Source organism: Sturnus vulgaris, chromosome 3 (assembly GCF_052056855.1).
Source record: "Sturnus vulgaris isolate bStuVul1 chromosome 3, bStuVul1.hap1, whole genome shotgun sequence".
Lineage (NCBI taxonomy): Eukaryota > Metazoa > Chordata > Aves > Passeriformes > Sturnidae > Sturnus > Sturnus vulgaris.
In genome coordinates, this window is record NC_142245.1 from 93650504 (window position 1) to 93675537 (window position 25034).

Consider the following 25034-nt stretch of genomic DNA (forward strand, 5'->3'; position numbering starts at 1 on the left):
TCATAACTCAACCTCTCCTCCTTCCTTTTTTTCTTCTGGGTGTGAAAATGGAAAACCAAGGTTTTGAATAGAATTTTAAGACTAAGTCCAGTCTATCTATGCAAAGTCAAATAGATAGTTAATGCTCATGAAGTCTCCTCTACGTGACTTTGTGAAATTTCAGTTTTTAATTGCTCTCTTTGAAAAAACCCATGGATTTTAGTTGTTTGTTCATTTGTTTTCCTGAATGTATACTCTACCTGCAAAACATTTATGTGTACATATGGGTATGTACTACCACAGTACTGTTTTGGTATGTTTATATAGAATAACTTCCAGACTGAATTCTAAACTGTGAGATTTCCTTTACTTGTCTGCAGAGTAGTTTTGTGTTATGTTCCTCATACGGTGTGTTTTATTTGTGAAGAAAAACTCCAAAAAAACTCCTGTTGTTAAGCCTTGGCCAAGTTGGCATCTTTGGAAAGAGAAGGAAATTTTGTCTTCCTTCAATCCCACCCCAGAACTCTTGGGTGACCAAAGGGACAGGAGACAACAGGGATGGAGGCACACCCCCAGGAGGAAAAAAAAAAAAAAAAAAAGAAACATGCAAGATATAGATAAGAACAAAACGAACTTTTCTCTAGATGGAAAGAGTGCCCATGAAGTAAGGTGTCAAAGCTAATCAAGAGAAATTTCGAGATCTTGAGAAATTGTGAATTTCCACAAAAGGCTAAAAGGTGCTGGGCTGAGTGCAACACCAGAGGGCAGGATTTGTCCCACAAGGGCGGAATGCAGAAGTGTAAGGCCTAAGGATGCTTTCTCTTTTTTTTTTTTTTTTTTTTTTAACTTCAGAAGAATATTTTTGGAGCACTTCACCCTTCTTGTTTCTTTACTGAAAGGCATATAATTTACTGAAATACAATAAAGGAAAATTATTTAAATGTCCACACTGTACTAATTTTGGTACATTCAGTTGCTTCCAAGGCATTTTTCATTTGAGCACTTACTGCTTCTGCAACCTGCATTAGAAAAGTACTGAGCTGAAGCTCCAGCAAATCCACACATGATTTTAATCTTTCATTTTGTTTTATGAAACTGTGCTTATCACTCCTGGTCCTTAAAGCAGAGGCACATGCGCTGTAAGGTACAGAAGTGGATACTCAGGGAAAATAAGGTCCTCCCATCTAACATTAATTTTATTTTACAAAATTCTCCGCTGCCATAGGCTTGATATTTTGGTGAGGATTTATTTTAAGAGTGAGAAAAAGTAGTACTTACGAGCATGTGTATGTACATGTGCTTGAAAAGATGTGCACCTATAATATATATCAGGTTAAAGCATCTTGAAAATAGTGTGGAGGTGTTGTTTACCTATTTTTCTGTAATATTTCTGCAACAAACTGTTAGGATTGGGCTAAAAAAAATATAGATTAAGCTAATTGAAGAAGTTCTATGGTCTAATGATAATTCTTTATTCATATTTTTGCTTTGAAAGACTATAATTATCTAATTGCAATCCATTTAGTGTGTGCTAAATTAATTTTCTATGATGCCAACTCTTAATTAGAATGCCATGTGTCACTAATTTAAGTGGTTGAAAGAAGTCCAAAAATACTGTGTCATCTGAGTTTATAATCTGAAAAACATATTGTTTGTATGACATGGCAATTTTTCCATAAAACCATGTTAACTGCTGGCAATTATATTTTTGTCTTTTAACCCTTTAGAAATAGTGTTTTATGTTGGCAGTTCCATTACTTTGCTTACGATCAGTGTTGGCTTTACAATCTTGTTACAAATTATTTTCTAGTAATAGCTCATTGATTTTCTTTCTAGATAGCTACTATGTCTTTCTTGTCAGGACTTAAGATAATTTTAAGTAAAGATGTTTAAGGATATTCCACTGTACAGGAAGATAAGGCATATAATTTTCTCGGTACGAATGAGATACACAGGTATTTGTTTAATTCCTTGGTTCCTCTTCTCTCCAGTTTTTGAGACAGTTAATACATGTGACCTTGCTCAGTCATGTGGGATCTCCCTTGTTCTCTGTAAGTTCTTGAAGATAATTGCTAATAGTTCATTGACTGCTTCAGTTAAAGTACTGAATTTAATTAGGCCCTGTTCCCTTGAATGTGTCTGCATTTTCTAAATGGTCCTTAAGCTGTTCTCTTCCTATCCTGCCCTTCTCTTAATTTTATTTAGACACTTCTTATCTAGATAAGAGAAAGTGTTCTTCATTCTTCTTTCCTGCTAGCTATTTTTCTTTCTCTTATTTTAATGACAATTTAATTCTACGAGTTTTGTTATTTCCTTCTGCCTCATTCCATGGTTTGCCTTTTCACGATATTCACCCTTACATTTTTCTGATAATTTCTGAGGCACCTGCACTTCCTTTTTCCTGTGCTTCCTATTTTCCATAACGTTCTAAGTTTCTTTCCACAGGATAACTTAGTGCTAACTTTTTATTCATGGCATGCTTGGTCCTCTGTGCTGACCGGCCCTACTCTTTCTAGCAGTAAAGCAAGATGAACAGTATAATTTGAACAATATCATCTTCCTTATGACAAAACATTAGAATAAAAATCTACAGTGAGAACAAAAGTATATTGGTACTTGACAATAATAGGTGTTTAGGGAAGAAGTGGGGAATTACATGGGATAAATCAAGCAACTGGCAAGCAATCCAGTGATGCCTGCCTCAAATAATTTGTGCCTCAATAAGATTTTCTTCCATATATTTGTCCAACAACTTTTGGAACACACGTATTTCATCCCCCAGAAAAAAGAGATTTGCTGTCTATTTAATTGGTCATAATTTCCTCAGTAATTTTGATCTTCTGTTTTCCTCCCCTAGTTCTAATGTTTCTTTTTAAAATGAAAGAGCAGTACTACATGCAAAATTCAATATGGAAAAGAAATTATATTATATTTCCATTGCAGGTTTTTGAGTGAGGACAGAATGCTTTTCTCTGTTTTGTTCACTGTTCCTTTCCCTGTAATTCTTAATATTTTCAATAGCTTAGAGTTTCATAGAATTATCTAGTATGCGAGAGCTTCTGTTCCCAGAATCCTAGCTGTCAAATCAGAACCTATCATTGTGCCTGCAAATTCATTATAATGGGTTTTTTCCCCAGATTTATTTTTCTACAAATTATGGTAATGAATTTAACGTGCTTAGTTAGTAGGTATCATACATTTTTTCTGCAACAAGTAACAAAAAGTTTCTTCCTCCTTTCTGTTCAGATTTGATCTGCATTTACCCCTGAACATGTAAAATTGATTGTAAACAAACCAGTATTTTATTTTTCTGCATTCTGTAATAACATATTTAAGTACACAATAAATATTAAGGAATGTATTGCAAAGTTTGTTTTCTGCTTTATCGTTTTATTGCTTTCAAGCATTTTTCTAAGATAGGATGCAATATGATGTTGTTATTACCAGCAAGCCACCATATGCTATGATAGTGAACTGCTAGCTTAAATTGACTTCCTAGGAAAGTTGTTGTTTTTTCATTGATCTGATTCCAAAGTAGTGTTTGTTTTTTTAATATTGATACAGAATGCAATAAGGTGGAAGCAGTAAAAATTAATCTACTGGATATGATCTGTGGTCTTTTTGATAACAGCAAGGACAAAACATTTCAGAGAAAATGCGAGAGTCTCTTAAAATGCTGCTGGGAACTATATGATCTGTGAAGGAGGCCCCTTTCTATATTTGGAGACTGATAATAAATTGCACTGTTAAATGTCTCTGAAGAAATTTACTGGAATAATGATAAAATTGTGATCATTTATAAAATTATCATGTAAGGCCATCCTCTTTTTAGTGGTAGGTCAACCTCATTTTGGCTTTAAGAGCCACTTTTACAGTCCAATTATGTGCTATCTGAAATATTTTTTTTGGTATTAGTTTTGATTTACCATTTTGTTTTTCAGTAGTAGTTCCTATGTTCCACTGCAGGAATCATGGTTATAATATAATTTTACTTATGTCCTCTTCTGCAATCCTGAGCATCTTTCTATCCCTTCTCCTTTTATAAGGTTTTGTTTGTATAAGAGTTTCTCCTTTTTTGTTTGTATAAGAGTTTCTTCTTTGCGTTTTTAAACTACATGAAGTATTATGACTGTTAACAAGGGAGGCATGAAGACTAAGGAAATAAAATAAATAATCTCTTTTCTCATATATGGAACATGAATTTCTGTGACCTCTCAGAGTTTAAATGTTGAACTCTTTTTTTTGGGCTGGGGGGGACGGGGTTAAATTTATACCTCTGTCAATTCACAGCTTGTCTTAATCTGTCTTGACTATAGCTAAGATGATAATTATAAAATATTATCAAATAATTAATTTCAGTTTTAGAGCTATTGATTTCAACTTTCTGATAAAAACCTGGTTTATTTTTTATCTCAAAAAATTATTTTTGCTCAACTCACATATGTTAAAAACGTATTTAGTATAAATTGTATTTATGCATCAGAATTTAATGTGTGAGATTATTATTTATACTCTTCAGATTATATCTCGATTCCGATTTAATGATTAATGTCATAACTAACTTCCTCCAATTGGATTTCCAGGCTGTCAATAACCAAGCCAGCCTTCAATTGGTCACTCTCAACTCCCAGAGGGAGTTCTCATGGAGAGAACTTCTCTCTGAGTTTCTCCTCCCTAGGCGAAACCAGCACATTAACTAATTGTCTAAGCTAGAATATTAGATAGTGTGAATTAAAGCACAGCAACACTAAGGATTTAATTTAAACTGTCTATTTTTAATCTAGCAACAAGGAGGGAAAAAAGTAAATTACTCTTACCATGAATAATAAGTTTATGAATGCAAAATCTTCTAAACTATGAATTATTCTATTATACATTTCAGCTACCAGAGATTTATTTATTTATTATACATTTCAGGTACAGTAGTCAAAGTCTTTACATGAAAAAAGACTTGAATTGCAATGTGACACCTTTCAAATAGTAGTCATGATACATATTTAAATGCTTAATATCACTTTTGAATTGCCATATTTCTTCATTTGAAAGAAAATAGAGCAATAGAAATGTCTTTCAATTAAATTCAGAGAGATATGATCTTACAGTCATAAATCTAATCTTGTCATTCTTCTAACATTAAAGGAAGAATATTCCCTGAAACTCAGTAAATATTTCTAGTTTACAAACAAGATGAAAAGTATCTTTCCCCAGGCTATTGAAAGAGGGTACATGAAAGCCAAGAACAATTGCATAAGATCAATATTAACATTTTGGTAACCAGAGGAAGCTGATGTTTAAATTTAGGTTTGCAAGTTTATGTGCAAACATCATGAAGTTCACACAGCTCTAAGAACTCAGATCAAAAGAAGTCCAACGTTGAATGAGTACACAGAATAATCCTAAAAAAACAGGGCTTTAATTGCCATGCTAAATAGGTTGGCATAGATTTTATTTCATGTTTATTTCATGTTGTTTTAAGAACATTTTCTATCCCATAGGATTTTTCTAACAGCTCAACATAACTTCAACGGAATTGCTGTGAAATGTTCTCTTTTTTAACAAACTGATACAGGGCATCTTTTCAATTTATGAAACAGAATAATCAATACCTATGTTGGTACAATATACACTATGCATCTCAGATGCATTTAGACATGAAAAAAAATGTTCACTGACTAAATAAGTACAAGTCAAATGAGTATCAGAAAGGACAATGAAGAAAAAATCTTTGCAAGATCCCAGAGGACAGAAAAATGCTGGGAATCATTACATGCCTACTACTCTAGATCTAGTTATAAACTGAGAGTATTCTTTATGTATAAATACAAAACTTAGTTTGGCCTTCTGCATCTTCCCTTAGTTTTGGGTTGTTAATGTAATGGAAACATAGCTTTTGACTAAAGAGAATCAGAGAATCATTTAAGATCAGCAGTCCAACCATTAATTCACCATTGCCAATTCTGTGACTAAATGATGTCCCTCAGTGCCACATCTACGTGTCATTTAAATACTGCTGGGTTGGTCACTCAGCCACTTCCCTAAGCAGCCTGGTCCAATGCTTGACAACCCTTTCTGTGAGCACCTAAAGGTGCACCTGCCAGTACCTAAAGGGAGCCTTCAAGAGAGCTGCAGAGGGACTTTTCACAACAGCATCTACTGTTAGGACAAGGGAGAATGGCTTTAAACTGAAGGAGGGTGTCTTTAGATTAGATTTTAGGAAAAATTTCTTTACTGTGAGGATGCTGAAGCACTGGAACATATTTCTCTGAGAAGTTGTGGATACCTCATCCCTGGGAGTATTCCTGGCCAGATCTGAGGAACTTGGGCCTGGTGGAGGCATTCCTGCCCATGACAAAGGGGTTAGACTAGGAGTTCTTTAAAGCCCCTTCAAACTCAAATTTTACGACCCTATGATGATTCTATGAATTACAGTGAGTGTTTTCTATCAGCCAGAATAACTTTTGACTAGAGCAGATGTCCTGTTAGGGATACATATAGTCTTCAATTTAAGGTTTGTTAAGATATAGATTCCTGGACCTGGATGGAATTTTTATTGTCAAAATGCAAATAAGACATCCTCAGAAGTGTTTTATAATCTGTCATATTTTCTAGGTTGTTTTTATGTTGAACAAACAAACACAGACCCTGAATATTTAAATAGAAAGTTAATGTAATTAATTTTGACATTTTTATGAGTTATTGGTTTTAAGTATAAAATAATTTGATTCAAAAATCCTTCTATTGTGTTTTAAAGAGCCTGAAATTTTTCATTGTTGTTTTTTCTGAGACGTATTTTATTAAAACTTTATTTTTTCAAAAGAATGAAACATTTTTTTAAAAAAAGTTTTATCTGAAATTAGTGTCAATATTTTTCTTTGTGTATGTTTTTTGTTCTTCCAAATAAGATATTTACAAATCCGAATTATATTCCACCATATGCCCATATGGCATCTTTGAATGAAGGGTGATACATTAAGAATAACAAAGTCTTTGATGCATCTCCTGAATTCAGAGTGTACGATCATTCTCACATGTTGGATTAGATACATCTCTGCTGTCAGAGAGGGAGATGAACTTCTAAAATGTGATTAAAATGTGATTAAAATGTATATTTTGATTTTCTGTTGCTCCCCACATTTTCATGAAGTATATAAAGATGTACCTAGCTGAAAGCACAGGTTTTCAGTGCTATTCTGTGGAAGTAAAAAAATCAATATCTCAGTAGGAACAGACAAGTGAAGCTACATGAAAGCATTTGCACGTATAATTTTTAATCCTTATTTATAAATACTCTTTATAAAATTGCTCTCCCAATGTTTTATTGTATTTGTGTACTGGACATTTTGGAAGATATTTTTATTAATTTACCCATTCTAATTTTCTGTGAAGACAAATTATTTAAATAAAATAATAACGAGTGCATCAGGCACAGCATCACCAACAGGTCAAGAAAACTTACACTGTGAAATATGTGCCAGACCTTTCAGAACATGTCTGTCAACAATCTGTTAATGGCTGCTTTTAGAGTGTAAACATAGTGGATTGACTTCATAATTTATATGACATATCATAATTTCATATCCTGTATCTTAAAATTTCTGTTGCTGTGTCACTTCTGCCAGGATTTAACACTATTAGATTTAACAGTATTTGACAGCAAACATTTTCAATGATGTTAAAATATATTAATATTAAATACTATTCAGTGAGTTGAATTTTCTTGTTATCTTGAATGTTTCTGATTTCATACCTAAGACTGAACTGTGAAATATTTAAATACCAAGAACTTTATCTGCACTTTCATTTGAATCAGATTTACATAATTTCATTACATGTATAGCAACACAGTTTATAGAATCAGAAGTACTTTGTTGTTATTTTTTGTGATCAAAAAATAGTTAATTTTAAAAAATTGCTTTTAATTTAATGGCAAAGAAATTGAGCCTTCATTTTCTGATGGGCAGCCATGTGTATAGTATTTTGTAAGATGATTCTATCACAGGTAATGAATATTTGCATTTTCTTTTCTAATACCTATGGTATTCATAAATTTCATAAGACTTCAATTTTTTTATACCCTTATCTGGTTTATGTGGATTTGAGATCTACAAATTAAATAATTTAAGAAACGGAGCTCCTAGAGAATATCTTGAAGTGTTATCCAAAATGTTAATTTATTTTCAGCATAGCTGAATGCAGCTGGGAAAAATGTGGCTCTAATTTGAAGTATGAGTTTAAGAAATAATTCCTCAGTTTTGTTTTTATTATACTTAAACTATTTTAAACTTAAATTTATTGACTCTATTAGAAAATTATATACTTTTAATCATATTGTTAATAGACTTATAAATGGAATTGCAGACGTGAGAGTTAAGAGAACCTTTAGTACAAGTACTTTGCCAGAAAAATGATTTACACATAGTATGTCTCCATGGGTAGAATGGAGACTGTGGCTTTATAATTTTACCTTCAAATATGCTGTAATTCGGTGCAGTCATGCAGTTAAATATAAGTATTTTGTTATTGTCAGCAATGCAGATATGGAAGCTATTCGCTTATGAAAGGACTTTAGATCCTAAGTCATCTTCCAGGCAGTTTTACAACATTTGCCTCTAGTTCATTTTCAGCTGTAAAGACTAGTTTAAAGTATTATGCCAGATATTTTGAAAGTACTTCTGATACTGACATATAAATTGATTGCAAATATTTTTTCCTTATAACTTCATTTCAATTTTTCAATATTCAGAAATAGAGAAAGGAGGTTGTGGAGATCCTGGAATTCCATCATATGGGAAAAGGACTGGCAGCAGTTTTCTGCATGGAGACACACTTACCTTTGAATGTCAAGCAGCTTTTGAACTGGTGGGAGAGAGAATGATTACATGTCAACAAAATAACCAGTGGTCTGGCAACAAACCCAGCTGTGTTTGTAAGAATGATATATTTTTTTCTTTATTATTTTTCTGACTTTAACTTCTTGTATTTCTTAACATTTGTGACTAATCAACAGGAAAATACTTCAAAGTACCTTGAACACATTTTCTGTCATGTTTGGTTTTTTACTGATTGACTCTTTAGATCATTTATGGGGAACATCATGCAGGATTGGTTTTAGAATGCTTTTACACTAATTTTATATGTAATTGAAGCACTTAACATTCTTGATATAAATGTGTGTTGAATTAGATTCTAAATGAGCAATTCCTATTAGCAGATAAGCATTCAAAAGGACTCTGTGACACACACGTTTCATTCTGGCAGTGCAAAACAGCCTGCAGATCCACAAAAGAACAGATTGGGTTGATTTTTTTTTTTTTTTTGTGAAAAACCACACAGGTGTGATTATGAATATAAAGTTAAGAATTTTGAACATAGGAAAAGTTTCGGTAAGGTCATTAGCTGTGATTTTTGCTTTAAAAGATAAATATACTTGTTGCTAAGAGAGAGGGGTTTTTTTGGGTTTTTTTATTGGTTGGTTTTTGTTGTTTTTTTTTTTTTTTTCTGAAGGGGGTATTTGGTTGGGGGTTTTTGTTTGGTTTTTGTTTGCTTGTGTGTTTTTGGGGGTAGGTTTATTCGGGTTGGGTTGAGTTTTTTCCTTTTTTTTTTTCCTTTCTCATCAAATCGAGCAAATCTTTCAAATACACAGGTTTATTAGGCACTTCAGTTCTGCAGATTGCGTTAACTTTTCCTATAAGGAGTCATACAAATCAGTACTGGATTTGACAACCATAGCCAACTTTGTTGTTGTGGTGTCCTACTCTATTTGGCCATGTATGTACCTTGTAGCTGTGTTGGTACAGGACTTCACAAACTGAGCAAGATTGCTTTGGACCAGAATAATTCTCATTATGATTTGAAATGCTGAAATGTGTCTAAGCATGTAAATCTTGGGCACAGAGACAGTTCAGCAGCAGTTCCCTTTGAAGACAGAAGTTGTTTCTTCATGGTGCTCTATTACATTGGATTACTATATCAGTTTTTATTCACAATGCAGGATATTTTATTGTGCTTCCAGTATTGCATATGCACATGCCCTGTGAAAGAGCATGGAATTTATAACATCTATTTACACACACTGAGTTCAGTTTGACACATTTGAAGAGCTGAATAATGGTTGTCCTTTGTGTCAACTAATATTCAGTGAGTCCTCCCCTGTCTGAATACACTGTACTTCTGCCTACAGTACCAGTCATGAGGTCAAGACTCTGTGAAACCAGTTAGGCAATGTCTTGATGAAAATGGGCTTAAAAGAGTTTAAAAGGATGATAGCTATGAATAATTTTTGGTTTAGTTCTATGCCATCAAAGGGAAAATAGGGTAAAATAAGTTCAGACCATATACTCTTAATATTTCTTGATACAGTCACATGTAAATTTCCACTGTTATTTGAATCAGTATGAACTTTGTATACTACAGACAAAACTGGCCCTTGTGCTTGATTTTTTTTTAAATTGTTAAATACAGTTTAATGCATATTTGGAAAAAAAAACATTCAAATTTGGAGATCGCATTTTCAATTTTTTTTCAAATTCTGATGCATCAAGCATTAGTTTTGCTAATTACTTGTATTCACTACATGCTAATCTCTTGCAGGCCCTGCTTCAGTCATTTGGATTCACTTGGGAAAAAAAAAACAACAAAAAACATTGGAGAACTGTTCTGAAAGTGTTAAACATTTTCTGTTTGAATGTGTAGTAGCTTCAAAATCATGATTTTCTGCAAGAATTAAAAAAAAAAAAAAAAAAAAAAAAAAAAGACAAGCATTTATAAAGTTTGTGGATAGTATTTTGAGAATCTTATTGTTCTTTTCTTTAGTTTCATGTTTCTTCAACTTCACCACACCATCTGGAATTATTCTTTCTCCAAATTACCCTGAGGAATATGGGAACAATATGAACTGTGTTTGGTTAATTATCTCAGAGCCAGGAAGCAGAATCCATCTGATTTTCAACGATTTTGATGTAGAACCTCAATTTGATTACCTTACAATCAAAGATGATGGGATTTCAGATTTACCACCTCTTGGCACATTTTCTGGCAATGAAGTCCCTTCTCAATTGGCTAGTAGTGGGCACATAGTAAGACTTGAATTTCAGTCAGATCACTCTACCACTGGAAGAGGATTTAATATCACTTACACAAGTAAGAATTTCTGCTTCTTATTTTATGCCTAGTTTTATGCTTTCTTCATAATAATTAAAACAGAGAACATATTTATATGTATATTTATATTTATAACACAGAAGTAAATTGTCATGGTTGTATAATTGCACTATTTTCAGATGTCTTCCTTCCATTCATTAGCTAATCTGAATCCTTATCCTTTATTTATTTTAGCTGTGATAGTGCTGAGGAATTCCCTTCATTATTATTTTTTTTGTCTTTTTTATTCATACTGCACAAATCCAGAGGCCGTAACTAAAGTCCACATCATTCACATCAAAGTGTCCAATGCTTGTAATTTAATATACTTCTCAATGGAACCATCAGGAATAAGTTTATTAAGGTATTAATCTTAGATCCTAAATATTGAGGTATTAATCAGAAAAGCATAAAAGTAATCATCAATGCAAATAAATAGTTCTGGGAACCTGCTTTGCTTTTGTATGTTTTTTTCCTAGTTGAATGGAGTGTAATCTAAGAATACAAACCCCTAAGAATAGAGATCTCTTTTCTGCATTTCCCATAACAGTTGCAATCTGTGGTTTTTCTAGTGTCTAGAACACAGGTGAATTGATGCAGAAGTTTTTCTATAAGAGTACACTAATTTAGAATCATTCTTCTATCTGGCTACTGTCCCTTTTAGAATTTTAAGAATGTGCTGCCTTTGAGAAGGCAATTCTCTAATGTACAAAGTTTAATTGTAACTGGACCAACTAATCCAAAATTTGTTAACTGTGGACCTACTGGTCATGTACATATAGAGAACTACTGAAAAAATAAATCCTGTGTAGGCAACCAGGCTAAAAAATATCTGGCTACAGATGGCCCTGTGTTTTGTTTCTATAAAAATATATTACTAAACAGTACTCTCAATAGAAAGCTAGTAACAGCATTGTCATGTAGAAACCATTTTTACATTTGCTGAAGATTGCTAACTCTCCCAAAAGTTTTATGAGTCATTCAAAGGTACTACTTATACAGAAGTTATCATTTTAGCTGAAGAAATTATCTTCTAAGGTTATAGAAGTCCTAGATGTCTAAATTGGTCTTTTGCTTTTATGAAGGGACAATTTTTGTCCTTTGAAAAATGACAGGAAGAAAAAAGGGGAAGCCATTTCCATTTGGGTTTTTTTTCCTCTTCTCTTGTGAGAAGAGACCAATACCTCCTTTCAGGAAGTTGCAGGGGGAAATAGAGGCTTCCCTCAGCTTCCCCTTCTTCAGGTTAAACAGCCCCAATTCCCTTATGTTAGAGGCAAAACATCTGGATTTTGTCCAGGCGAAAACAGGCAAATTGTTCTTGTGTATTTAAGCCACATATATCTAAAAACTTCTGAATTCTAGATATGTTGCATATGTGTGAATGTCATTGGATTTGAAGTTTTTATTGAGAAATTTTCTATACTTTTATTTATATATAACTGTTATATGTGTTACATATTACTGTATCACAACTGAAATATTATTTTCCTCCTCCTCCAATAAAACAAGACACAAAGTGTAAACGAGTGGTTTTTATTATTGCTATTATTGTGGATTTTATTACCAGTATTATTACTATGTTTCTAACAGCCTTTGGTCAGAATGAGTGTCACGATCCAGGCATTCCTATAAATGGAAGGCGTTTTGGAGACAGATTCCTTCTTGGAAGTTCTGTTTCTTTTCACTGTGATGATGGCTTTGTGAAGACTCAAGGCTCTGAATCCATAACCTGCATTATGCAAGATGGAAATGTAGTATGGAGCTCCACTGTCCCACGTTGTGAAGGTAAGGGCACAATCTTTACTTTGCACCTACAGTTTGAATAATTACACTATTTAAAATGTAGCTTACTTTTTACATTTTGCACATAAATAAGACTGCTTTACCTGAAGTTATTCATTCATCTTAACTCTCTTCCGGTCAAGTGAGAGCACAGTAATTGAAACAAGATAGTTTGTTTTTATATTCTTGGAATAAATTAGCATTCTAAAAGTCCGGTTGCTATTGTTTCCAAGTTCTGATTATCACCATCATTACTTGGTTGTGAATTATAAGTGCTATAACAGTTTTGGCTGTAGCACACTGAAGAACATAATTATCTACCACACAGGAAGTAAATAAAACTTATATAGAAAAGTCCTTTTTGAAAATTTACCCCTTTAACTTTCTCAAAATGAAAGTACACCTGAATTTCTGTGTGTATTGTTATAACATGCAGTATATATATTCCTAAGAAATATAGTGAAAACCAGAGCTATGTTTAATATCCATTACACTCCTAAAAATTTCCGAATTAATTTGCTTGTCCTTTCCTTGGTGAATAAACAGACTAAGATGATCTCTACTTAGATATAAAACTGTCTTTCAAATGAAATAGAGTAAGAATTCTTGGTGCTTAACTGATAGGTCCTGAAGTCAAGGCAGATGGCATTTAATAAATGACTAAAGTATGTTTTTTAAAAAAGTCATGTTCAAAATGTATACTTTTATTAAACAATAGATACATAAACAGACTCCAAATTAAAAGATTTTTCTCCGGAGAAACTAATCCAAACTGTCTAAATCTCACATTTCCATTAATTTCAGTGTCATTGCAATTATTTAAGGATCTGGATCATACTGCTTTCTTTGAGAATAGTTCTAATAAAACTGTGCATTTCGAAGGAAATTTCAAAATACTGAAGAACTTTCCCATGTCTACATTCTGTTAGAAGAAGTGCATGTGAACCTGGATGTTGTACTAGCAAAATTTCTTACTCTGATTAAAGTATGTTGCACAGTGGAGCAGGGTTTTTCTTTTATTCTTAGAGCAAACCTAGCCCACTCCAAAGCAGAGAGTAAGATGTTGTTTTTCGTCAGAAGATTTTTTTCTCATTTTGAAACTACAGATTCAATTGTTAAAGTATTCAGTGTAATCTTTGTGTAATTTTATTCTTGAAAATTCATAGATAAAGGACCAATGATGAACACTTTGAAGGGAAAAAATGAGAGAAAAATATTTTCAGAAAATATATAGGTGCCTCTCAGTCATCCTTTCTTTGAACCTTCTGGAATGTTTACTTCATTTTTAATGAGGAAAAGATTAAACTACTAGACTGGTTTATTCCTTTCTAATATGGATTCTCTTGATAATTGAAGGAGATTCTGGGCTTGGATTATAGTATGGACTAAGAATCCTAAGCATGATTTAGTTTGCTTCTAGTTGTCTGAGATTTCTGAACAACTGTTGTTTGTTGTTGCTGCTCTGCTCTGTGTTTTAATATGAAACAATCTCTGTAAACAACACCTGAAATACATGAAGTAAATTATGTACATGAAGTGCTATAATCAGTTGAGGATCAACAGTCTTATGACTGTTCTTGTTCATAGTATGATGAAATTTAATTAAAAAAACCATTATGGAGTAAATTGATTTCCTCATTAGCTATACACACCTAAGGAAAATGACATTTTTCTGGTCTTTCATTTTGCTTCAAAGAAAATTCAGTGTATTTCAGGATTTGTGGGTTGCTTTTATTTCCTACTCAGATCTAGAAAAAATCCCTAGAGACAAGTGCAAGTCATAAGTGAAATAAAATTTCCTCTCTGATTAGGTTTTTTTTTGTGTTGCTAAAACACTAAAATAAAACTGGGCATATTAATTTTCAACTTACAAAATCATGTTACTATCCATTTCTATATGGCATATTAGAATGGTTTGTCACTACTTAGAGAAACATAAGAAATCTAGCAAGATTTCCTGTGCTTAAATGTGGAATTTTCTGATAATGATACCATTGACTTCTTCTATGAGGACAATATAAATGATACTAAGATAAACTCACCTGCCCTTGAAAGTGTTCCTGCTTTATGCTGTGCCACAGCCTTTAGTAAAACATAACATCCCAAGGCCCTGTGCCATGACAGATTAAATTTTTAAGGGACTCATGTTTTCCTAAATTTGTTCTGTCATTTCTGCTGTTGTTTAATCCTTCTCCAAAGTCCTTTAATTTTACTCTGAAAAATGCTTCCTGTCTAGCCCTGTCATCTTCATAGCCTTCTTACAATATATTTTTTTAAAAAACTTTTTATGGAGGAGGATCAGGTTGGAGAACATTTAAACAAATTTGACATACAGGAATGGGTCTGATGGAATGCAGCCAAGAATTCTGAAGAAGCCATCAAATGATATCACAAGGTGACTCAGTATCTTGGGAAGCTGATTTAAACTAGGGAGATCCCTGAGAACTGGAAGAAACCAAATTCCAGTCTTGGAGAACGGAAAGAGGGAAGATCTGAAGAGCTACAGGTCTCTATCACTGGGAAAGGTGATGCAACAATACTCCTTGAAACCATTTTCAAACCATATGCGGTAGTTTAAACCCAGCTGGAAATTAAGTGCCATGCAGCTGCTCCTTTTCCCTCCAAACCCTCCTGTGAGAGGGAGACAAAAGGCAGATAGTCTGAGTTGAGATGGGAAAACAGCAACGAGATAAGATAGTAAGAACAACAATATTAACAACATAAGCATACAAGAGAGGGTGATTTGTATACAAAAAGGTGCTCACCCCCTGCCTGATGGACCAACCAACCCAACCAGCCTCCATGTATGGATGGCCACCAAGACAAACAAAAAATGCCCCCTCATGTTTTTCCTCAACTCCATGCCGTGTCCTCTTCTTCTTGCAAGTGAAGTTCCTGAAGTTCTGACCCCCAGAGATGGTGAGTGGTATAAAATAGCCACCTAGGTGTGCCCACACAGCTCCAAACTCTGCCCCTTCAAGGCCACTGTGAGAAAATTAACTCGGCCCAAACCAAAACTAGAACATAATGAAGAAAACTCTGGTGACTGGGAGTAGTCAACATGGATTTATGAAGAGGAAGTCATGCCTGACCAACCTAATAGCCTTCTGCATTAAGATGATCTGTCTGATGGATTAGGGGAGAGTAATGGATATTCAGTTTTAGTAACGTGTTTGGCATTGTCATGCAAAATTCTCAATGACAAACCGATGAAGTAGGGACTAAAGAAGTGAATAATGAAGTGGGCTGAAAACTGACTCAACTATTTGGGTCATAGAATTGTAGGCAGTGTCACAAGGCCAGCTGGAAGCTAATTCATAGAGGTGTAGCCCAGGGTCAGGTCCCCTCTCCAATACTGTTTAAAACCTTCAGTACTGAGCTCAATACTGAGGCAGAATGTACTCTGGCCGAGTGCAGATGATGTAAAACTGGGGGAACTGACTGGTGTACCAGATGTTTGTGCTGCTGTTCAGAGGGATGAGAGAGGCAGGAGAACTGGGCTGAAAATAAATGACAGATCTTTCCCATGTATTCAGCATTGATGAGGCTATGTTGGGAGCACTGTGTGCACTCCTGGGATCCACAGTACAAGAAAAATGTGGACATACTGCAGTGAGTCCAGTGAAGGGTCACAAAGATGAGTAAGGACTTCGAGCATCTGTCATACAAGAAAAGGTTGAAAGAACTGTGCTTGTCTCAACTGGAAAAGGCTCGGGACTCAAAAGGGATCTTGGCAATATGTACAAATAATTGATAGGATGGTTTAAAGAAGGTGGAGCTCGACTATCTCCTCAGTGGTGTAAAATGACTGAACAAGAGGTAGTGAACAAAAACTGAAATACATTAATTTCTGTTTAAAGATAAGAAAGACCTTACATTGTGTGAGTGACCAAACATTAAAACAGCTTGCCCAGAAAGTCTGGGGGGTGTCTGACTTTGGAGGAAAGGTATGATCCTGACTGGTCATGGTTCTGTGCAATTTGTTGTTTTGAGCAGGAAATGGACTAGATGGTTTCCAGACATCCCCTTCAACTTCAACCATTCTATGATCCATTGGAATATTTTAAAATGCCAGTTCCACTGAGCTTAGTGATTACTCAAAAGGTGGCACAGCACAATGATAATAATTACTTGGAATAATTTGTCTGATGTTTCCACGTAAATGTGGACTCACACTGGATCTCAATGTGATGAGACAGTATCATTTTTTAACAAGATACTGTGCTTTTCAACAGAAGGAAGACTGGCAGACTCTATGCCATGGTCTGTGTGTTAAAATATAGAGAGTAATAAGTGTTGATAAGATTCATTGCAGGCCTTATGAGTCTGAAGAAAACAAAGTGCTCATAACACTGTGTTAAACTATTGAAACAAATTTCTATTTCTATGCATTTTAATTTGATTTTTTGCAATTTGAATAAATAATATATTAGAAATAATTTTTATGTGGAAAATATGCATATTTTTTATCTTTCAGCACCATGTGGTGGACATTTGACAGCATCAAGTGGTGTTATCTTGCCACCAGGGTGGCCAGGATATTACAAAGACTCACTTAATTGTGAATGGGTGATTGAAGCAAGACCGGGACATTCCATTAAGATCACTTTTGACAGGTGAGTATCAAAAAGTCAAACAAGAAGTAAGGTCTGAGCATAAATACTTGCTTTATTATTGAAGAATAGGTATATACTTTAAGAACTCAAACCACAAAAAAGAACTTCATTGCAACACTCACAATGCTATTCCTACAAGTAGGCAATTAAAAGCTTTCTAATGTGTTGTTTGCTTCCATTGTACTCAGCAGGAAGTTCCAGAATTTTAGGATGCTGACTTTTTTTCTCATTAAAGACTTCATAATACTTATAGGTTTATATTAATTTGCAAGCCTTTTTCTTTTTTTTTTTTTTTTTAATTAATGATCAGAAGCCTGAGGTTCAGGGATGTCTTCTTAAATGGAAATAACAGTGTTAGTTATAAGATGGAGCATTTAAATTTTATAAAAGGAAATGCATTGCCTGAAGTTGCAGATGTTTGAATGAGCATGACCTTAACAGTGTGAGGAAAATATTTCTGAGAAAATTAATGAGAAACATAGGCTTCTGTGACATGTGGTGTCACAGAATTTAAGAACTTAATTTGCTGAATTTTAGACAGATGCACACACATATTCCATTAGCAGAATTCTAGAGTTTTGTGTACAAATTGAACTGCAATGGCATTAAACAAGAACTTGGAGTTTACCTGATACAAAATGGAGAATTCTGATCACATACAATTTTTGAAGTACAGCAGATACACAATTAATCTACTTCAACTTTATCTCAACATTGTTAGCAAATGGATTTTGTTGCCATTTTCTAATTGTTTCAATTGCAAAACAGTATTACCATTCAGCATGTTGATTTTGGTGGACAAAGAAAAAACCTTTCCCTGTTTTCTTTGGAAGTTTATGGAGCTTTTCTGGCAGATTTAGAAAATTGTGTAACTTTACTGCATCACATTATAAATTTTATTAAAATTGTTATGCTTGTTAATAAAAAATATAACCTTGCTTTTGCAGTAAATTTATTTTTTTTGTCAATGTGAAAGCTTTGTTACCCAGTTTAAAAACTCAATGGAAAGCCTTTTTATTGCTTACAAGAAAAGCTGGCTTTGCTGTCTGATATAATGTCAGCAAATTACAAATCATTAATTAATTTTGTCAATTAATCAACAAATAAAATATTTTTGTCAAGTATTTGGCCTAGTTTAGGAAAAATGGAACCCTTTTATACTTAACTATATGACTTGCCTCAAAGACATGCCTAACAGAATGAAGTTTTGTACAAATGTGATATTGATAATGTAAATTATCTCGCTCTCGAGCTAATGAAGCTTTAATTTTCCTGACAAATGTGTTTTTCCAGAGTCCTTAGAAACTTTCCAGAAGTAGCAGCAAATGACTGCATGACCCTATGATTATTTAACATTTAAACATTTTGCATTTCAGATTGTGCCTAACGCCTGGAAGGGTAACAGAAAAGTAAAATCTAATTGATTCAAGTAATTAGGAAAGGGGTAGAAGAATAATGGCTGACCTGAAGATCTTTGGTACTTTGAATATTGATAAAAAATAGTTTGATAATTTATACAACTAAACCCTATATCCAAACCCAACACAACTTTATGAAGAATAGGATAACACAACATCTTTTATTTTAAAAATTATCTATGTACATTTGGAGGACATCCTACCTCTCACTAATATGAGCAAGCTTATAAACATTAAAATAAACTAAAACCCCCAAAAGTAGTACTTTCAGTAGTGAAGAGCTTCCAATAATGAATTGTCTTGATCTACCACTTTAAGGAAAGTGCAAAGACTAAAAATAAAAACCAACAACAAACCCAGTTCAATTCAAAAAACAATTCATTCCCTTAAACCCTCAAATCAGACAAGTGAATTATAAAGTCACATCTGAGTTTAACATGAGCAAGAATCTACTGGAAATAAAGATCATTGTCAGAGTAGCAATCACTATTAAGAGTTATTTTCTGGTTTCTCTCTCCAGCAAGGGTTTACCATCCATTGTTGTCATACTGCCCTGCTAAGAAAACTGCAATTGCTGGCTGAGAGCACTTTATTCCTAATTAGTTTCCCTCACAAACAAAACTGTCAAAATAATTGAACTATTCAATTATTGATCTTGAGTCTATTCATTATGAGTACAAATTATGTATTTAAACCAACCTAGCTGTATCTGTTTGCTTTCATCATTCTACCGCAGGATGAATCAATGTATAATCTCTGAAATTATGGAAGGATACTGAAAAACTGTCAAGTACTTTAGTGATGCCCTCTGTAACTGTCTATTTTGGTGAATTAAATGGAATCAGTGAGCCTTTCCAGACACAAAAACTCATGTGTTTATGCAGCTAAATTGTTGAAAGAGTCTCCAACATGCTTCTTGAGTTTGTCAACCAGCATTCTCCCAAATTATTATCAAAAAGGACCAGGAGTCACTGTGGGCAAGCAACCTTTCATAATAGGAAATTTGAATAGGATCTTCTTATTTGAGAGGCTAAGGGATGTATTTAATAGTATGGATGTAGGCCATTCCATTCTAGCTGATTTCACTGCCAGAAATGGGTCCTGAAAATGCTTAATGCATTAGCAAACCTGTATTCCACTGTCAGAGTGGATAGATAGCAGTAAAAGCAATCATCTGGATTTTATCCAGCTTATCCAAATAAAGTACCATATAGCTAGAGTTTTCTGTGTGAAGAGAAAGGAATTATATGAAGTGCCTAAGTCAGTTTCCCAGCAGTCATTAGCTCTGATAGCAAAACAAAAGCTTTCTGACTTCTGGCTGTGCTTTTGTTTTCAGGGAACCGTGAGAGAAGAACTAGAATGAATACTAAATACTTGCTAAATTGATGTGTCTGTGAAGAGGTTTTTACAAGACCAATGCCATTTTTTCTCTAAAATGTAATGATCTGGGTGGGAGCTTGGTCATTCTGTTAACATTTCCTAATGAAGTATAAAGTTTATTTACACTTTGAAGGAATTTCACACATATTTATCCTTTCTCAAGTATTTAATATTTTGCACTTTAATTACAAGAATACAGCTTCTTATCTCTAGACCACTAAATGTGTCCCATATTGGCAAGACAGCTAAAGGCATTCACTTTGAAAAAAGTGTTTTATTGCACAGGGATTTCTGCTGCTCTCAGAAGTTGAACTAACAAGCCTTATGGGAATAGAAGAGAAAAATCTCACAACATATGCATTTCTGAAAGATGAAAATAAGAATATATGCACGCAAATATACTTAGAGCAGTGTAGATATCTGTATAATAGCACAAACTTCATTGACAGGAAAATGTATGTATGCATGGTTTAGATGCTACAGCATATCAGAATCTAATATAACCACAAACTGTCTTGAAAAGCATCTGATGTAAAAAGTGCCAGTTCAAATTCATCTAGAGAAAGAACAGGCTTGTGCTGTTTGATTTAAGAACTAGTAGTAGATGACTGCACACATAGAAATCCATTATGAATTGGAGAAATGTGATGTGGTTAAGTGATTGGCAGACACATTGACTCTGCTGTGGATTTTGAAGTTATTTTTTCTTGCAAATCAACCCTCATTACTTTCCATTCATGTCTGTATTACCTGGGAGGTTTTTTTGACACGCTAAAATAAACTAAGAAATCATTCTTATTATAACTATAATGAATTTCAAAATGAAGGCTTGATTTAAATCTAGTATTTTTTTACTGCTTTATTTTTCATACGAGAAAAATGGTTGCCTAAAAATAAAGTAACAAACTACATCAGAATAAAATGTTTGGATAAAATAAAAAAAAAAAGACTTGACTATCTATAAAATATATTTTCCCAAATAGCAAATATCAAATAATGAAATTATTGAGATAAAATAATGAAGTGTTATTGAAGATGTTCCTAGGGTGTCCAACTATTTCTTAACCCGAGGACAAAAAGTTTCTTGGATCTTCATAATACAATTTTACTTGAGACAATTTGCATTTTTATACTCAGATTTGCCACTAAATGTCTCTCTGTAGGCTGATCTGAAGTACCTTGAATCCCTTACGACCTTTTTATGATACCACAGAACAAAACAAGGAAAATGATTCATGAAACTTTCTTTAATTGATATTCTTAGTAATACATGGATGGATTTATAGTTATGTAACTTTTTCATGTAGGGTATTCTTCATCAGTTACAAGTGGGTTGCATTTCTAACATTTGAAGAAGATAACACCATCCACCAGCTGACTTGCATATTCCTTTTCAGATTCCAGACTGAAGTTAATTATGACACTTTGGAAGTCAGAGATGGGCCAGCAAATTCATCACCGTTAATTGGAGAATACCATGGAACACAAGCACCCCAGTTCCTTATTAGTACTGGAAATTATATGTATCTGCTGTTCACTACGGACAACAGTCGTTCCAGTGTTGGTTTCCTAATTCACTATGAGAGTAAGTCTGGTATTTCTCAAATAGAGTTTTATTTAATATTGAAAAAATTCAATTAGAAAATGAGCAAAAAATGGGAAAAAAATGAAATTCAGTAGTTATATCTGTGTAAGAACAAATTATGTTTACTCTATGCTGTATTGACAGATAATTCTAGAAGTATTCATTTTGGAAATATTTTCTTCATTAATTCTTTTATGTTATTCAGAGTCCCTAGAGACCTAGTTGTTTAATCAAATGTAAAGTAATTTTATAAACTTTCTATTGTGGGTAAAGATATATTGTTTGGGTGTCCCCTGTCTTCTCTCTAACTTTCACTTTCTCTTTCTCTTTCTCTGGTTTTTGTAGGGCCAAATAGACTTGGACACCTTAACTTAATAATGGTTCTAAAATAAATAAATTAATATCATAATCTCCATGTGAACTACAGAATCAGCATAATAGAATTTTCTTTTAAATTAAGTACATACATTGACATATATTAAATGGCCTGAAGTCACACTGGTATTTATATGATAGTACAACCATTCATTAATTATTTACTGAAGAGAGCTGATGTGTTTGCTGCAGTTGTGCCAACCTAGTAACATCACTTTTGTCAGTTGTTCTTATTTGGAAACTAATTTGCTGTAAATTTGCTGTAATATTGAATCTGGAATAGTATCCAAATACATTTTTATAGCCACCTCAAAACTTGTCCAAGTAGTAAAAAAAAAAGTTGTACAGAGAAAGCTTGCTAAATACTTCACACGTATGTCAGTGCATTTGCTCCACAAGACTTCTTAATCACAGCCTTACAGTTCATATTGTCTTTTTCCTCACACTAGATTTCTCACAGAGCTGAAATTGTCTCCATTTTGCCTTGTGTTCTATATGTTCATGTAACACAGCTGAAAGTTGCTGCAGAGTTTATTTTCCTGTGCTGGTCAGCCAGCATCAGGAGCTCCCATAGCATTTCTGTGATCCTTTACCCTGTACTGACAATTGTGTACATTGCAGAGGGAAGGTCATCACTATAACTGGTAACATGGGGGTACTAAGTAAATAAAGTCAGTGTTTTCAGAGAGCAAAACCAGGTAGAAAGAGCTAATGGAAGCCTTGAGTAATCTGCCAGGAACACAGGAGACTAAAATTATATTTTTATTTACCTTGGACATTTAAATGTAGAAGTTGATAATTTTAAAGACATCTCAACAGAACTTCTCTTTGTTTCACATTTCTTACATTTGTAAAAGACAAGGTAGACAATTTTAAGTTTTAAGAAAAGCTTCTGAATTTTCTTTGCAAGTTCAAATAACTGTTTTATTTAGAAGTATCTTAAAAATCTCCCAGTTATAGTCATAACTTTGATGGTAAAGTAAATCACTGCACTGTGAAGCAGAAGGCTCTTAATCTTGTTTAAAATAAAAGGTTCAATATAAGCTAAACTGAGTTGAATCTGAGGTGGCAGTAGTATTCTATTAAGCTAAAGTATGACTGTAATATGACTTTAATAAATATGTAGCCCATTAAAGGTACTGTGAAAGATGTGAAGATAATTTGTTCGCTCCTCTCCTTAAATTTCTGTCATTCAACCTTTTAATGACACTTCAAACATACCTAATGCAAGACAGTATAGGATAACTCTTATGCATCTAAGCACAAAAAAAAAAAAGAAAAAAAAAAAAAGAATACCTAAAATATACCTCAAGTAAAACTACTGATAAAATATTCAATTTTTGTTAAAAAGAATAATTTTTTTTTTCTTTTGGCAAGTGTGCTTCATGCCTCAATTACATTTCCCTGATCTCTCGTCTTCCTTAGTTAAGCGTTTTGGGTAGGGTTTGTTTTTCTGGTTGTTCAGTTGTTTTTTTGTTTGTTTTTGTGGGGGGTTTTCAGTTCCTCATTCTGTGAAGTAAGTTGTGCAATATTAGTCTTTCTTAAGCGAAAACAAATAGAAATACTTTACCTGCATTATTCCTTTAGTGTAAATTGCTCCTATGTTTATTAAAGTATATTTGATTTTTTTCTTTCCTTATATAAGAGAAAATGATCATTTCCAAAGTAAATTCATCCATTATTTCTTAAATCCAAATGCTTTACTTAAAAGTCTGTGCTTTTTGTGGACTAATATTTTCTTCTATCCTAAAATGTAAATGAAAAATATATACTATTTTAGTAATGCATTGAGACAGTCATATTGCACTCTACATTGATATATATTTGATAAACATTGCAATTCTCTTATATAGTCAGAGAAATTGTTTTAACATCAAAGATTCCTGTCTTAGTAAAAACATTCCTTATTGAGGCCATTTAAAAAATTAAAAAATCAATATTGTGATTTTTCTTAAGTGAAAATTATCAGTAATAAAAAAATAGAGGTAATCCTTTATTCACAGTGTATAAAATTAGGTTATTTGTTTAGATTAGTTTTCAGAAAAGAACTTTTTAGGCTGATAAATATGCAATCTTCATGGATTTGACGAAGTGTTGAAATCAGTCAGCCCACAATCACTTTTAGCCATGATAACATAGCATCAAAATACTCCCTTACATTTCTTCATTTGAGGAAAAAAGAGTCTTTTGAATAGTCTGGATATAAGGAAAAGATTAATATAATTTCCTGTGGCAGGATACAGTCAATGGGAGAAGATTTGAAAAATTGGGAAAGATTTTTTTGTTTCAGCAGTCCATGTTACTCTGGATAAGAAGAATCAATACAGGGGCTAAATAAGAAAGGCATTTTTTGGGAAAGTGACCATAGAATAATAGAGTTTTTGATTTGTAAGAAGTGAAAGAATGAAGCAACATGGTGAATAAATTAAGTTTTCAAAAATATAAACCACCACATTTGGCAGATTGGTAGGTGAATGTCCTTGAGTCCTTACAAATTGAAAGTAATTTATTAAAAAAAAAAATGGATGAAAAGCCCAACAGAAAACTATTGTTTGATTTTTAGTGGTTTTGTTTTGATTTGGTTTGGATTTGTTTGTTTTGTTATTGCTTTTCTTTGGTTTTCTTTAATTTTTTTGGGGGGGTGTGTTTGTTTTGTTTCTTTATTTTTTATTTTTTAGTTTTTGAGAAAGGTTTCTGCAGCTATTTAAAAATCCCTTTTAATGATGTAACTCAAGAGTTAGTAATGTAGATATTAAATCT

At 33.2% G+C, this 25034-nt stretch overlaps 1 protein-coding gene across 2 annotated transcripts in view; it reads left to right on the forward strand.

Annotated features, from left to right (window-relative positions):
- Positions 1-25034, forward strand: part of CSMD1 (CUB and Sushi multiple domains 1) — a 1072714-nt gene that overhangs the window by 801442 nt on the left and 246238 nt on the right. For both annotated transcript variants that reach the window (XM_014869526.2, XM_088162298.1), the window contains exons 13-17: positions 8723-8905; positions 10792-11118; positions 12709-12903; positions 17378-17516; positions 21712-21899. In XM_014869526.2, the coding sequence (XP_014725012.1) occupies positions 8723-8905; positions 10792-11118; positions 12709-12903; positions 17378-17516; positions 21712-21899 (1032 nt within the window). The remainder of the gene's footprint in view (positions 1-8722; positions 8906-10791; positions 11119-12708; positions 12904-17377; positions 17517-21711; positions 21900-25034) is intronic.